The sequence below is a fragment of the Mauremys mutica genome, chromosome 5 (genome assembly GCF_020497125.1).
Source record: "Mauremys mutica isolate MM-2020 ecotype Southern chromosome 5, ASM2049712v1, whole genome shotgun sequence".
Classification (NCBI taxonomy): Eukaryota; Metazoa; Chordata; order Testudines; family Geoemydidae; genus Mauremys; species Mauremys mutica.
Genome location: NC_059076.1, coordinates 44,702,143 through 44,718,533, shown reverse-complemented (window position 1 = coordinate 44,718,533; position 16,391 = coordinate 44,702,143). Strand labels below are relative to the sequence as shown.

General features: G+C 47.2%; 1 protein-coding gene across 1 annotated transcript in view; it reads left to right on the top strand.

Annotated features, from left to right (window-relative positions):
- Window positions 1–289: 289 nt before the first annotated feature.
- The window catches only part of QRFPR (pyroglutamylated RFamide peptide receptor), a 47,159-nt gene continuing 31,057 nt past the window's right edge, over window positions 290–16,391 (top strand). The window contains exon 1 of the mRNA XM_045019201.1: window positions 290–629. Coding sequence (XP_044875136.1) covers window positions 290–629 — 340 coding nt within the window. The remainder of the gene's footprint in view (window positions 630–16,391) is intronic.

The following is a 16,391-nucleotide window of genomic DNA, read 5'->3' as shown; positions in this document are numbered from 1 at the left end:
TTCCCAGCAAATAGCGGCTCAGCCCGGGAGTATTTTCAATTGTTCTTGGACCTGGAAGGGTTACTTCTCCCCTCCCCCCCCCGGCTGAGTGGCCGAGGCAGCCCCTAGCCTGCAGGGGTACTGGCCATGCAGAGCCCTGCAGCGCAGCAGCCCTAGTGCCTGGAGAGCCTGGCAGGGGCGGGCAGCTCCGCGCTGTGCCCAGCGGCCGGACGCTCCCCGGCGGCGCTGGCAGGCAGCGTGGGCTGCCGCCTGGCCCCGGGCGGAGAGCAGCGCCCCGGAGGCCGCGGCCATGCGGTCCCTGAACATCACCCCGGAGCAGTTCGCCCGGCTGCTGCGGGACAATAACGTGACTCGGGAGCAGTTCATCGCGCTCTACGGGCTGCGGCCGCTGGTCTACATCCCGGAGCTGCCCGGCCGCACCAAGCTGGCCTTCGTGCTCGTCTGCGTGCTCATCTTCGCCCTGGCGCTCTTCGGCAACTGCCTGGTGCTCTGCGTGGTGACCCGCAGGAAAGCCATGAGGACCGTCACCAACCTCTTCATCTGCTCCCTGGCGCTCAGCGACCTGCTCATCGCCTTCTTCTGCGTGCCCGTCACCATGCTCCAGAACATTTCCTCCAACTGGCTGGGGGGTGAGTACGCCCCCTGCTCCCGCCTCGAGCCGGCCGGGGATCTCTGGATGGACCCAGCCCCTCCTGCACGGGGAGCCCTGCCTCTGCCCCCTCCCTCCCTCTCATTCCTGGACCGGGCGCCCGGGAGTTCCCATCTCTCTTTCCCCCACCCACTCCCCTGCCTGCTGGGCTCGCTCCTGTCCCATCAAGCGCACCTGGCTGCAACAGAGCTCTGCCGGAGGAACAGAGCGGGGGGAATGACGCTTTGGTCCCACAGGACTAAGGAGTGGGCTGTGTCACCCGGGCAGATGCTACTATTTGGCACTTCTCATCTTTAAAGCAACCTGCAAATGCCTTTTGTGTACGGAATGAGTCAAAAGGTGACCTGCAGTTTACTTGTAGAGGTGTGTTGGTCCCAGGGTATTAGAGAGACAAGGAGGGTGAGGTGATAACTTTTATTGGACTAGCTTCCCTTAGGGAGAGAGACTAGCTTTCCAGCTTACCAGGGCCGGCTCCAGGGGTTTTGCCGCCCTAAGCAGACTCCCCCCCCCTCCCCCCCCCCCCAAAGGCGGGGATCTCGATCTGCAGCAATTCAGCGGGAGGTCCTTCGCTCCCAGCGGGAGTGAGGGACCCTCCACCGAATTGCCCCCGAATACCTGAACGTGCTGCCCAGCTCCAGAGTGGCCGCCGCAAGCACCTGCTTGCTAAGCTAGTGCCTGCAGCTTACACAGAGCTCTTCTTCAGGTCTTTTTCTGAAGATGAGCTTTGTCTCTCTCAGCAAAAGGAAGTTGGTCCAATAAAAGATACTACCTCAACCATCTTGTCTCTCAAAAGGAGGCAGGCATTTATTTAGCTGCCCCTCTTCCTAACTGCTGACACAACGCCTGGTTTTTAGGGTTTATATTTTCTTGGGAAATTGTTTTTCCTTTAGGACACATGGGTTGTTTTGACTAGACAAGGCAGAGTGTAGCAATCTCCTTGTGAAAAGGCAGCCGTTTTCTTTTCCTGACAATCTTTTGTACTAGGGGATCTGGCAACATTACTTTACAATGCTCCATTGGTATCACTACTAGTGTGAAAGCTCTCCTACTTTCATAGCTCAGAACTGATGCTTCAAACCTTTGAAAGTCTCTGTTCACAACAGAGAGCTTTCCTGGTTCACTCTAGAGCTGTTGCTTTTGCCTTCTCATTTGTAGTCTGTTATTGCATTTTAGGTTAGGGCTCTGAATCTACAAATCTGATCCATTAATCTAAATTTTCAGTGTACTCCTTATTCTGCAGAGTTTCAAGAACTGCTAGATCACATCACCATTGGACTAAATTAACAGATTGTATTCAACTTGAAACAGCTGTCTTGAGATTCTGGTGAAAGTTGCAGTAAGCAGAATTTTTGATGTAGTATGGTGGTGACATGACACATGTATCCTGTAGTTTTTTGTTCCAAGGATACATTCGTGCTGACAAGTACAAAAGAAGGTTTGAGCCAAAGCTTGTTGAAGTCAGTTCCATTGATGTGAACAGGCTTCAAATCAGGTCCTTTTTGCCTTTGTTAGCAAAAATGGGTCCTTTGGTTGATTGTATTACAGGATGTCCCATTCATTTGGGGCTGGCCAAAGTCATCGACCAGACAGAATGAGGAGAGGAAAAGCCCCTCTTCAAGTCAGCTCATTTATACTTTAGGACATAGTGTCTTTAGTTTTTAAAGGTGTTTCACAGACTAAATTTCTTTAATAAATGGCTTTACTTTTGTTTTACAGTGCATAGATAACATGATGAATGGGTGAAATAGATAAATGTTCACAAACTGCAGGGCTTTGAAAGTTTTCATGTTACGATCTGAATGTGAAAGTTAAGAGCAGTGTACAAAGGCACTGTCTTTAGTATTTACTTGACTCTTGTGGGTGAGGGACCACAGGGCAGACTCCCATTGAGTTCAGTGGACGTCTAGAGTGTATATTGTTGTCACAACATAGAACTGCAGAGACATGAAGTTAAAGAAAAGGACAGGCAGATGCACTAGTGCTACTAAACAACAATTCTGAGGAAAGAGGCTCAATGTGCTGTCTCTGCTCTTTTGATCTTGGCAATTGCAAGTGAAGAAATAAAAGGGATGTTTCTGCCATGAATGGCAGCCAGCAGGGGCGGCTCTAGCAATTTCGCTGCCCCAAGCACGGCGGCACGCCGCGGGGGGCACTCTTCCGGTCACCGGTCCCGCGGCTTCAGTGGACCTCCTGCAGACGTGCCTGCCGAGGGTCCGCTGGTCCCGCGGCTCTGGTGGACCTCCCGCAGGTCCTGCCTGCCTGCGGGAGGTCCACTGGAGCCGCCTGCTGCCCTCCCGGTGACCGGCAGAGCGCCCCCCGTGGCATGGCGACCCAAGCACGCGCTTGGCATGCTGGGGCCTGGAGCCGCCCCTGCAGCCAAGGATGCTGATTATAATGGAAATGCATGTTGGATTTCAGAGCCTGGGCTCCAACCTGAGTGGGAATGTCTACGCTGCTTTTTTAGCCTTATGGCACAAGCCCTGTAAGCCTGAATCAATTGATCCAGGCTCTGAGACTCACTATTGTGGTGTTTTTGTTTGTTTTGTTTTTGTTTGTTGTTTTTTTGCAGTGTAGATATATCTTTAGACTTATTGTTGCAACAACTAACTTTTAGGCCCCCTAATGCCTAGGGGAACCAACAGACCTGAGTTAGGCCCCTAGGCTCCTTATACAATGCATGTGAAGAAGTCCCTAAGAATGGGACTTACAAAAGCCAGCACAATGAATGGGGAGTTACCCAAGATAGCCAGTAGGAATTGCTGAGGAGAGGGATGGGACTTATGTCCAGCCCCTCAAATGGTACTTAGGATAGATAGGGTGACCAGATAGCAAGTGTGAAAAATCAGGACACTTTTTTTGGGGAGGGCGGGGGGGTGAGGAGTATAGTTTGTCTTATATAGGAAAGCCCCTAATATTGGGTTGATCCCAATAATATCAGGACAGCTGGTCACCCTCACTTAAGTGCCAAATAGGAGGTCACTCCTGCTGCTTGGAATTCATGGCTGTGAACCCTTTCTTGGAGGTAGAGGCCTAGTTAGGTCAGTGCCTCTGCTGCCACTTAAGGCACACCAACACCATTTTTCCTTTCTCCTTAAGTGGCAGCAGAGGCTCTGTGTGTGTGGGGTGGGGGGGCATGTAGGGTCACATGCACCCCTGGGTTTCTGCCAGGGTTCACACTAGAATGTCAGAACCATCTGGTGAGGACTGCTGCCCACATTCCCTTTGCCCTGCCCAGGGGCTGCCCTTGGCCCATGTCTTTGCAGAGCTCATCCTTTCTCTCCTCCCCCCTGCAGCTGAAAGCAGACATCCCTCCCTGCTTGTGCAGCACCAAAATGCAGCTAACACCTCCAGGCTGCTGCTGGCCACTGGCATAACCCAGCTGCCTCCTGTTCCCTGGCTGCAGCATGGGCAGGAAGGGGTTAAGGATGGATTGTGCCCTGGGGTCCCTGGGAACCTGCAGGGGTAGTTGGGTTCTCTCAGAGAGGAGGAGGAAGTGACACTGAATCCCAGCCCAGGGAGAGTGTGGTGAGGGGTCCGTCCAGTGCAGCCTGGCTCCTTCCCTTCCCTGCCAGTGGCACCTATGCCATCCTCGGCTGGAGGTGCCTCCTGTCATGGTCTGTCCTTCTACATAGCCAGTAGCATCTCCCAGATAGGGTGGCCTCCTGCATGTGCCGCTGACTGTGGGGGCCAAGGGTTACAGACAGGGCACAGGGGTACGGCCTGCTCCGGACAGCCCAAGCTACCTGCTGAAGGTGGGGGAAGGATGGAGGGGCACAGCCCAAGGAGCACCCCACCCTCGGACAGGGACTCGGCAGTGAGGCTGCACACAGTGCAAGGGCCAGGCCTGCCCTAGAAATACCCTGGTGCCCTGTGCCAGGTGCGGGTGAGCAGGCTCAGCCCAGCAGCAGGATCCAAGTGCAGAGGGACTTAGTGTGGGAGCATCCAGGTGGGGGTAAGAGAGTTCTCTGTGGGGCAATCTGGGTGCGGGTGGCTCAGTGGGAGATCTGGATGCACAGAAGCTCATTGGGGGGTTTCAGGTGCAGGGGCAATGGGACTTTGCAGGAGATCCAGGTGAAGGTGTTGGGGCTCAGTGGGGAGGGTGTCTCGGGAGGCTCATTGGGGTGGTACAGGTGCAGGGGAGGTGGGGCTTGTCAGGGTGAGGGTTTGATGGGCCTGCTTAACAGGGGAGCCCCAGCTTCTGCCAAGGGGATCCACATGCTGGGCTCCAGATTCCCCCTACCCCTGCCTTCCCCATCGCCTTCCCCATCTCATGCCCGTTCCCCACTGCTCCATCTCCTCCCCATCTCCTCCCCATCCCATGCACCTTCCTCTTCCCCATTCCCCCTTCCCCACCGCTCCTTCTCTGAGCTACTGTTGGTTTTATTTCTCTGACCTGTTTCATTCAGTCCATAAGGCTCCCTCCTCAAAACATACCGGTGCATATGTTATGGTAAGGATGTTACCAGGTTTGCCCGTTACTTTGGGGGTATGATCATTTATTCAGGTTACTCTTTTTTCTTTCTTTTTTGTTTTTGGTGTGTGTGTGTGTTTCTGTAATTCTATCAATGTACTGCTTGTGTCATGTGTGTTTTCATATGGAGCTCTACTCCTCCCTTATGCAAGTTCCCCCCCGCCCCCAAGGAGCTATCTTGCAGGACCTAGGTTCCCTAGGGCTGGGTTCCTCCAGACCAGCACTGGATGAACGAACGAACACACACACACACACAGTAACAGAGCACGTCTGAGCGGACCGGGTCAATCAGCACTTTCAAGCTGTCACCCTTATGTGTCCCAGATTCAGCACGTCCCTATCCCCACTCTCACATCACAAATGTACTGGCAGTAACCTACTTGATGAGCAAACACCACAGTATTTTGGGTGCTGCAGGGATCTTTAGCTTAGGTAAAAGAAGTGTTGCTGCAGAGTAAATGGGGAAAGCTAAAAACACAAAAGAGTAAAGTTCAGCAAGAGAGAGAGAAGCAACCAGGGGCGGCTCTAGGAATTCCACTGCCCCAAGCAGGGCGGCGCGCCGCGGGGCGCGCTCTGGCGGTCGCCGGTCCCGCGGCTCCGGGGGACCTCCTGCAGACGTGCCTGCGGAGGGTCCGCTGGTCCCGTGGCTCTGGTGGACCTCCCGCAGGCACGCCTGTGGATGTTCCACCCAGGGCCGGCTCCAGACCCCAGAGCGCCAAGCAGGTGCGTGGGGCAGCATTTCGTGGCAGGGCGGCATTTGGCTCCGGCGGACCTTCAGCAGTCATGCCTGCGTGAGGTCCACCGGAGCCCCGGGACGAGCGGACCTGCTGCAGGCATGACTGCGGAGGGTCCCCTCTTCCCGCGGCTCCGCTTGAGCTCCCGCAGGCATGACTGCGTTGGGTGCGCTGGTCCCGCGGCTCGGACGGAGCTCCCGCAGGCATGCCTGCGGATTCTCCGCCGGAGCCGCGGGACCACGGGACCGTCTGCAGACACTTCTGCCCCGGCCGCGGGACCGGGGAAGGGCGGCGCAGTGCGCCGCCCTGCTTGGGGCGGCGTAATTTCTAGAGCCGCCCCTGGCTCCACCAGAGCCGCGGGACCAGCGGACCCTCCGCAGGCATTTCTGCGGGAGGTCCCCCGGAGCTGCGGGACCAGCGGACCCTCTGCAGTCATGCCTGCGGGAGGTCCGCTGGTCCCGCGGCTCCAGTGGACCTCCCGCAGGCATGACTGCGGAAGGTCCGCCGGAGCCGCCTGCCGCCCTGCCGGCAAAATGCCGCCCCAAGCGCGCACTTGGCACGCTGGGGTCTGGAGCCGGCCCTGGAAGCAACCAACTTAACCATAAAAGTTATTTATTGAGTAATAGTGGTAACTACATAAGGAGAGTCTAAACCACCACAACATACATTATTAAAGGTTAATACCTTAGTTAAAAAGGAAAACAGAGAGAGGGAAAGAAGGGGATCTCACCCACTCCATGAGGCTTGAACTGGTCAGGGTTCCCAGGTGATGGTGGTAGCTCAGGGTCCTGAGTGCTGGAGACAGGCAGGGCCCCCAGCATGATCAGTCAGGAGAAGATGGAGTCCCAGTGGAACTGATGCATAGTTTGGATCTAAGCATCAGAACACTTACTGGAGGGTGAGTAGGGATTTTTGTATAGAAAATACAGTGGTTCAAGGGAGAACACTCGATTTGTTTATGGGTAAACTGATGACTTAAGGGTTTTCTTTAGGCTAGACAATAGCAGCTGATCACTCTTGGCTATGGGTAGTGTTTTCTTCCAGGGAGCTCACAATGCAACTAGGCTGCTTCAGTATTTTGGATATCAATCAAGGATTCCTTGCTAGAATTGGTCTGATAACTGCTGAGCTGGGTGTGGGCAGGCATAGGTTCATTAACATCGGGAGCAGAGATCCCCCATGATGCAGTGCTCCCTGCTTTTTCTGGTCCCAGAGTTCAGTGCGGTTCTCTGTTCTCTATTCTGTATGCAATTGGAGAAGTCTCCCTGTCCCATCTTTCATGCAGAAGAGGCTAGGGGAGTTGTCTCTGTTCTTCATTCTGTATGCTAATGGAGATGTCTTAATCTTGTCACCCTTGTCAGGAGGGGCCTAGGTTTGTCTCCCATCTGCTCTTCATTGCTCTCTGCAAGTCTTTTCTCTGATGGGTTTTGGTTTAAGCAGAGGCTGCTGTTGGTGCTAGGGTGTCAGACAGAGTCAAACAGGCTGGATACTGCACCCTGGTTCCCCAAGAACACAGAGATGACTGGTATCAAGGACCAAAGGGAGTGATGGGAATAGAGGACTGAACTGAAGATCAGTTTAAAAGAAATTTAAATCGCCAAGTGTCTGTTTTCTCTACAATGCCTGGCATGTGTTTTTTGTTTTGTTTTGTTTTGTTTTTTAAACATTCTACTATGTGCCTAAGAAACTGTGGAAGAATTCCCATTTTAGCCCATTATGAGAGTACAATTTAATCCTGGCAGAGATGGGAAGGATTCTGCCATTGTCATCTGACATTGCAACATCTTCAACTTGGATTTCACTTTCACATGCAGTAGTTGTGGTCTGCAGGAAGCTGACTATTTGCCACCTTTTGTCATGATGATGTGAAGTGGTCACAGAAAGCTATTAACGCCATAAAGTCAGTACCTGGGAACATCTCCATCTCAACCATAGTCACAGTCACTTTTGACCCTCTTGATGAACTCCCGCTGCTTAAGGAGTCTTGTAAAGTTGTGCAGGTCTGATGATGGGAGAGTAGATGCTGCAGTGAGTTTAATTTATACTTTGGAATTGCAAATTCAATCACTTCTAGAAAACCTTTGCTCTTTAAACTAAAAGTACTTTATCAAAGGTAAATTTATCAAATTACCTTTACTTGCAAAACATTGTGGGAAATAGATTACAGTTGTGGCATTGGTGTAAATGATCCCTGGATTCAATTTAAATTATTATCTGGTGCCTCAACCTGGAAATTTCCAGGAAACAATGTATACATTCAAGTCAGCGGCACTGCTATGGGTACCCGCATGGCCCCACAGGATGCCAACATTTTTATGGCTGACTTAGAACAACGCTTCCTCAGCTCTCATCCCCTAGCGCGCCTACTCTACTCTTCATCATCTGGACCCATGGGAAGGAGGCCCTTGAGGAATTCCACCTGGATTTCAACAATTTCCACCCCACCGTCAACCTCAGCCTGGACCAGTCCACACAAGAGATCCACTTCCTGGACACTACAGTACAAATAAGTGATGGTCACATAAACACCATCCTATACTGGAAACCTGCTGACCACTATACTTACTCACATGCCTCCAGCTTTCACCCAGACCACATCACACGATCCATTGTCTACAGCCAAGTCCTAAGATACAACCGCATTTGCTCCAATACCTCAGACAGAGACAAACACCTACAGGATTTCTGTCATGCATTCTTAAAACTACAATACCCACCTGGGGAAGTGAAGAAACAGATTGACAGAGCCAGAAGGGTACCCAGAAGTCACCTACTACAGGACAGGCCCAACAAAGAAAGTAACAGAATGCCACTAGCCATCACCTACAGCCCCCAACTAAAACCTCTTCAGCGCATCATCAAGGATCTACAACCTATCCAGAAGGACAATCCCTCACTCTCACAGACCTTGGGAGACAGACCAGTCCTTGGTTACAGACAGCCCCCAACCTGAAGCAAATACTCACCAGCAACTACACACTACACAACAGAAACACTAACCTAGGAACCAACCCCTGCAACAAACCCTGTTGCCAACTCTGTCCACATATCTATTCAAGTGACAATATCATAGGATCTAACCACATCAGCCACACCATCAGTGGCTTGTTCACCTGCACATCTACCAATGTGATATATGCATCATGTGCCAGTAATGCCCCTCTGCCATGTACATTGGCCAAACCTGACAATCTCTATGCAAAAGAATATATGGACACTAATCAGACATCACAAATTGGAACATTCAAAAACCAGTAGGAGAGCACTTCAATCTCCCTGGACACTCAATAACAGAGTTAAAAGTCCCCATTCTTTGACAAAAAAACTTCAAAAACAGACTTCAGTGAGAAACTGCAGAACTGGAATTAATTTGCAAACTTGACACCATCAAAGTAAGCCTGAATAAAGACTGTGAGTGGCTGGGTCACTACAAAAAATAATTTCCTCTCTGATACTCACACCTGCTTGTCAACTGCTGGGAATGGCCACATCCACCCTAATTGAATTGACCTTGTTAGCACTGACCTCTCACTTGGTAAGGTAACTTTCATCTTTTTATGTGCTATATATTTATACTTGCTTACTGTATTTTCTACTCTATGAATATGATGAAGTGGGTTATAGCCCACAAAAGCTTATGCCCAAATAAATTTGTTAGTCTCTAAGGTGCCACAGGGACTCCTTGTTGTTTTTTTTGATACAGACTAACACGGCTACCCCCTGAAACCTGTCACCATACAGTAACTCAGTACATTACATCCTCCCACATTATCTAGTCAAAGTCCTCTGCACACTCAGCGAAGTAGAAGGAAAGGAGTGATTTACATTGTTCTTGTTTGTGATGCTGTATTATATCTGAACAAAACAAAGATAAGTTCAGGTTCAACTCTATTATAAATGTGGATCCTCCTGTTTCCCCCCAATAGGGGAAAATTCCACAAGACTTGCTCCTGTATGAAATTGCTTAGGAACCCTCAGCAGTATCTTTGTGCTACTGCCTGGGGGAGTTGGTGGATGGAAAATTGCTTTAAATACTGTGGCATGGTGGCACTGGCAAGGGGCCAGGGTGAAAGAGGTCTGGTTGTGCTGGAGTTGGTACCCTGCAGGGTTTCTCTCAGCATTTCCCCTCTCCCAGTCAAGATAGTCTCCTCAGTACAGATGCCAGGGACTCTGGGAGTGACATTGCTCCTCTGCCATGGACCTTCTCTTAGGGCTTGTTTACATGGGAAGTTGGTATTCCTGATCACCACCTTGTGTGGATGCTCTTATTCCAGAATAAGGAGCATTAATCAGGAGTAACTACTCAACTTTAAATTTGGATTAAGATTAGATGTGAATTTACTTTATACTTTATAGACAAGCCTTTAGAGAGAAGCAAGTTATCAGAGAGAGACTCCCTAGGAGTTTCCACTGTCCTGATAGCATGAAAAGACTGGAATGACACCAGGGTTATACTTAGTAGCCAGGTCTGTGTTTAGGGTGGCTATCGGATGCTTTCTGCTCTTTGGTTTAACAGTTTGCATTAGACAATATGCCATCCCATTTCCAGCAATTGCACCTTCACAATACAATACCTCTTTTTTGGTACAGTAGTGCAAAGAGATTTCCCCCACAGTGCAGGCATCATTAGCAGATATGCATGCCTATGTACAGGGCATCAGAAACTTCTTTATGCTTGGTATTGGAATGTTCCTTAAAATTGGACATGGCACTGAATATTTTTCCATCTCCCTCCCTTCCTTTTTTTTCAGTTAACTGGACCTAGTGTATTGACAGTATTAGACAGTGCAGTGTTAGACTTCATAAATAGACAATAGGAATTTGGCTAGCTGAAAAACCTCAAAGTGCAGCTTAAAGTAAGGACATGGACACAAATGCATCTCCTCCCCTTCCCCAGTAGAAAAATATTGTAGTTTATATTGTCCTTATTCTAGAATGAGGATAATCTATAATCTGCTCTGTTCTATGAAATGCAAGGTGATTTCATGGGCATTTGTACCAGTGAACTCATGTAGTGTAACCCCTCTGCCAGGCTGAAACGATAGCAGCAAGGGCCAGGTTCAATACCTAGGGGTCCCTTCCCCACAACGTAATGCAGACCAGCTCGAGCCCCCACCCAGTGACCTGGGAAAATCTTACACACACCCCTGGGCGCCTCAAGGAGGCAATACTTCCCCTCTCGCAAGCACAGACTCTTGGTGTAACAGAAAAGGTTTAATTACATAAGATAAACAACAACAAGCATGAAATTTGGAAAATACCTCAACTGGAGTTCATAGGTCAAACCGTGAGCAAAGACCCACCCCAGCAACTTGGGCCGTGTCCTTCTCTCTGGACCCTTGAGTCCAGCAACCCCCCTAAATCACCCACAGTCCCAAAAGTCCCACAATTCAAAAGTCTCTGTCCCGGGTCAGGCAGCCCAGAGTTCAAGAGTCTCTTTGCAGAGGTCCCCCTCCCCAGCCTAGGTAGAAAGGGGCACCTTACGTGGTTCGGGGCCAGCTGCCCTGCCTCTTCGTGGGGTTCTGCTTCCACTAGTCATCCCCGCAAACAGCTCAGCTCCGCTTACTCTGTGGGCTGCTCCGCTCTGCCAGCTGCTCTGGTCCACCAGCTGTCCTGTGATCCGCTCCAGCCGTCCTCACGAGCTGCTCAGCTCCACTCACCCAGTGGCTGCACAAACTGCTCCACTCTGCTCTGCCAGTGTTGCTTCAGGCTCCCCCACTCATCAGCACAGTGCTCTCAGCTCAGCAAGTCCAGCTCAGCAAGTCCAGCTCTTCAGTGATTTCAGCTCCACTCATTAGCACAGTGCTCTCAGCTCAGCAAGTCCAGCTCAGCAAGTCCAGCTCTTCAGTGATTTCAGCTCATAGTAGGGGAGCCCCAGTACCAGTGAATTCAGCTCAGTAACCTGCATCTAGATTCTTAAGGGAATCAAAAGTTAATTCTGACATTCCACAGTGGAGAGAGGCACAGGTGGAACTGGTGCTTCTGGCTCACACAAGGAGCCTGCACCACCAAGTACAGATACTGGCCCCCAGCCTCTCTCCCTTCAATGGGTTTTGGAACCCATGTGCCCCATCTAGGAAGCGCTATCCAGCTGACAATGAAACCCCCCATCACAAGACAATTTTGTAGTTCCCCATTTACCCAATCAGGGTGACAACATTTCATTCCTCCTGCCCCAATAACAACGAAATTGGGGGCTCCCACAGCTGTGAAAGTAACCATCCCATGCTGCTTTGCAGTATGCTAAGTGGGGTGGGAGTGCCCATGCAAATAACCGAAATACCAATGCAACACTTTCCGCACTCCCCATAATTTACCACCAGATGTCAGGGTGGGGCTCATCCTGACTCTGCTTACATCGTATCATTCACCCTTTCTGTATACCAGAGTTGATTGGTATTTTCAGATGCCTGTTTCTGATTGAAAGCATGCAAAAACTTTCATATAAAGATGGATTAAAAAGATTGTGACTGTTAAATTTAGAGAGGAGATTAATCAAATAAGGGATGTGTGGACAAGATAAAAGTATACAAAATAATGAATGGCAAAGAGAAGGAAATAACATGCTTTAGTTTATCCTTTCTCAGAATACAGGAACAAAGGAACATCTGATAAAACTGAAAGGCAGCAAATTAAAAATTTACAAATGGAAACTATTTTTCGACTCTGATACAAGGCATTGAGGTAAAGAGTTTAGCAGAATTCAAAAAAGAATTAGACACATACCCTATCTAATGTAACTGTAGATTTTTAAATTAACTGTAAGAAATAGGGATATGAGCAATTTAGAGTGTAAGCCAACCTCAAACTGACCAGGCTTGGGAAGAAACTGTGTTCTTATGTCACAGTTGACCATGGTGCAGTTTCTTGCATCATCTTTGAGGCATCTGGTACTGACCATATAGTGTGGGACTAGATGAAGCACTGATCTGATCAAGTATATTCCAAATCTGATCTGAGCTAACATTCCTGTGACTGACATGTTAGATCAGACATGGGTAGGAATCTATACGATCTATTCCTGGGGGGATTCTGTGCCAAAAAAAATCAAAATTCTACAGATTTTATTTGTCAAAATAATGCAATATAATCACACCGGTTTCAATTGTTTTGATAATTTATTTAAACTACAATACAGAAAAAAGTCACAATAACTATACAGCACTTCCTAAATACATGAAAGTTAAGTTACAAACACTTGGTAACTAATACCCTGCATTCCAGTTATAATCCTAGATTTTTATTTAAATTACATTACAGAACATCAAACAGCAAAAAATCAAAATAAAAAATCATTTTAAATTGCTCAGACTTTCACACATTAAAGTTATACAGGTTTGCTAGTCATTATCCTGGATCTGGGTGGGTACTTTGGGAAGTGCTAGGTTCTGATTGTCCTTTTTTCCCCCCCTTCTTTTAATGGGCAAGTAAAATAAATCCTGATCTGTAATCTAACCCCATTGTGCCATTTTGGCATAAGGAATAAAGCGAGAAAGCACATAGATCTTCCTATATCACTCTGGCAGTATAGGGGCCTTAAAACTTTCACAGGTTTTATTTTCCTGGGGGAATTGACTGATAATGGAAACAGTTAACTAACAGTAGGAACATGAACAATATTACTACTAGGCAGGCTGCTACATTTCTGCCTCAGATAATGAGATCAATTAACCATTAACAGCAATTTTAACGACCTTACTACACAGTCAGGCTGCTACATTTGTGCCTCAGAGAATGAGATTAATTAACTCAGGCAGGCTGCTACATTTCTGCCTCTAGCCTGGCTCATGCATAATAAAAAGCCCTATCCTTCCATGCCAGCGAGCTTCAGTCTCAAGAGAGAGGGGCAGAGTGTCTCTCTCTCTCTCTCTTGCTTGTTGGCAGGCATGTATGCCCAGCCCCCCTTCCCCCGATGGTGATCAGCCATGCAGGCACGCGTGTCCAGGCCCCCGCCCTCATCTCTGAAGCTGCGCCAGGCACACTGGAACAGACATGCTGGCTGGGCTGACAGGGAAGAGGCTTATGTCCCCCAGCAGATTTTTGTGTGTGTTTTTTTTCTGCATGGGGGAGAGGGGGAGAGGCACATAAAAATACCAGCCATATGAATTCTGTGCCCCCACATTGAAAATGGTCCATTCTGCTTGAGGAAAGTACAAACTAATGGGATACCTATATTTCATCCAAGAACTTCCTGCAAAAAAAATCACCAGTAATATGACCAATCTTTATCTTCTAATCTAGGAAAATGGTGCTCTGGACTGTTCATATATTCAGAATTCCAAATTATAAATAAATAGCTAAATAATGAGAAACTCTGACACTACGAGCATGATATTAAATTGGATATATTTGTTTCATATCTGTGGGCGTAACTCTTTGAAAAGTAGGCTTGTCTTTTAAATATTATTTAATCTCAAAATACAATATATTTATGTCAATTACAGTATTTAAACTGCACATACATAAGGAGAGCAAAGAAATTAAGTGACAAATTGAAACCCTTTCAACTTGCATTTTTACTTGGCTAAGTGTTTTAGTAATTACAGAGTTAATTTTCCCATTTGCTTAATTGCTTCGTTAATGAATGGTTTAAACGTCATTATCAAGCCAGTTGAATTATAGATTATAGTTATATTATATTATCCATAAGCACTGAATATTTTATAGGGGATGGCAACTGAAAGATAAGAGAAATACTTCAGAAATATTAAAAATCCATGTATGGTAAAACTTCCAGTGACTTCAGTGGAAGCAGAATTTGGTCAAAAATGAGAGCTTTTGAAAATCTCATCTTTAGAATTGCATTACTTCATGCCTTTTATTTAAAAGAAAAACTCTTTTGTCTTTATCCCTAATTACCTTGCATCATACAAACGAGCGCTTTCTTTAAGCTTTGTAAATTACTCTTTTTCTTGTTAGCATTTGGAAATGAAACATTCACAATTCTTTCACATAATTCTTTCATACTGCTTGGCTATAAACAATAACATATAAACAAATAAGAACAAAAAATTAGTACAATTGTTTAATATTTTCCAAAGTGTTGTGCATTTGAAATTAAATTTCAATGGGCCTTATGGGATATACTTATGAAATTCATTTCCTGAATTTAAAGACACAAAAGTCCCGAAGGACTTCTAAATAAGACACATTTTATGACTTTATATTAAAACTTTCTAAAACACAAAAAGACTGAGTTTCATGTTTATGTTCGTTTGAAAGAGCTCCTCATGTATTCTTAATCTTTTGTGTAACTGAACTATTTCAGAGAATGGACTGAATAATAAAACAGGTTGTAATGAAGAAACTTCAGACATTTTCAGAACAGTCTGTGCCAGGAGTTTGATCAGAATTTCTAACTTTTGCACATGTGCAAACTGCAGACCAATACCAGTTAAATTCTATTTTAAAAAACCCAGTCAGGATTCACTCATTTTATAACTAACTTTGCTGTCATAAACTCTCTGAATTATTTGTGACTAGATAGGCACCATTATTATTTCTGTTCCAGCTTACCTATAGAAGAGTGACCTCTGCACATAACAGGTGTCAGTCCTAGAAAGTGTAAGGTTTGCCTTGCTCCCCACAAGGAAGATCACAGAAAAAGTTGGAACTAAAACTCTTTTTTTCTGTACTTTTGTTTTATTATTAATAATAACCTTGAATGTTTGTCTAAATCATTGTGTCCTCTAAGAAATGGTAATAACCTTTGTAACAAATAGAAGGGTCTCATACTTGAATTTGTATAATGAGAAACAATTACTAATTCAGCCTCTCTGATCTAAAACAACAAGGAGTCCGGTGGCACCTTAAAGACTAACAGATTTATTTGGGCATAAGCTTTCGTGGGTAAAAAACCTCACTTCTTCAGATGCAGAAGAAGAACCACTGGACTCCTTGTTGTTTTTGTGGATACTAACTAACACGGCTACCCCCTGATACTCGACACCTCTCTGATCTGTTTCCCTAAACCACATAGAGGTGGGATAAAACAATCTGCTACTGAATACCCCTTTCATATCCACACTTAAAACTCACTTCTTCCCCACAGTCTTTTACATGTTGATCTTCAGTCTCCTCAACAGTCACCCTGTGTCTTCTGTCTCTCTGTAAGAGGGACACTTTGTCCAATATACACATACAAATATTGGGTTATAAGTACAAGCAGACTCTTGTTTGCCGGTAAGTAAACATTTTAAAAAGCTTGTGAAGGGTGCCAGACTGGTATAGCTGTTGGAACAAGTCTCTCTCTGCATACACACTGCAGCAGCACAGGCTTTCCCACAGTACTCTGCTACGTGCCTCAAGCCTGACTTGGGCTCCATGAGGTAGTGGTTTGATTTCTGAGCCAGTTCAGTGACTGGCCTCTCTGAAAGCACATTTAACAATATCACTTTTGATATGAGGATTGATCTAAAGCCACTGAGCTCAAAGGGAGCATTAACTGCAATAGGATTTGGATTAGGCCCATGACCCCTCTTGACTAATAACTAGACTGAATTCTCCAAATGCACTGCATAGATCATTTAACAGGTAA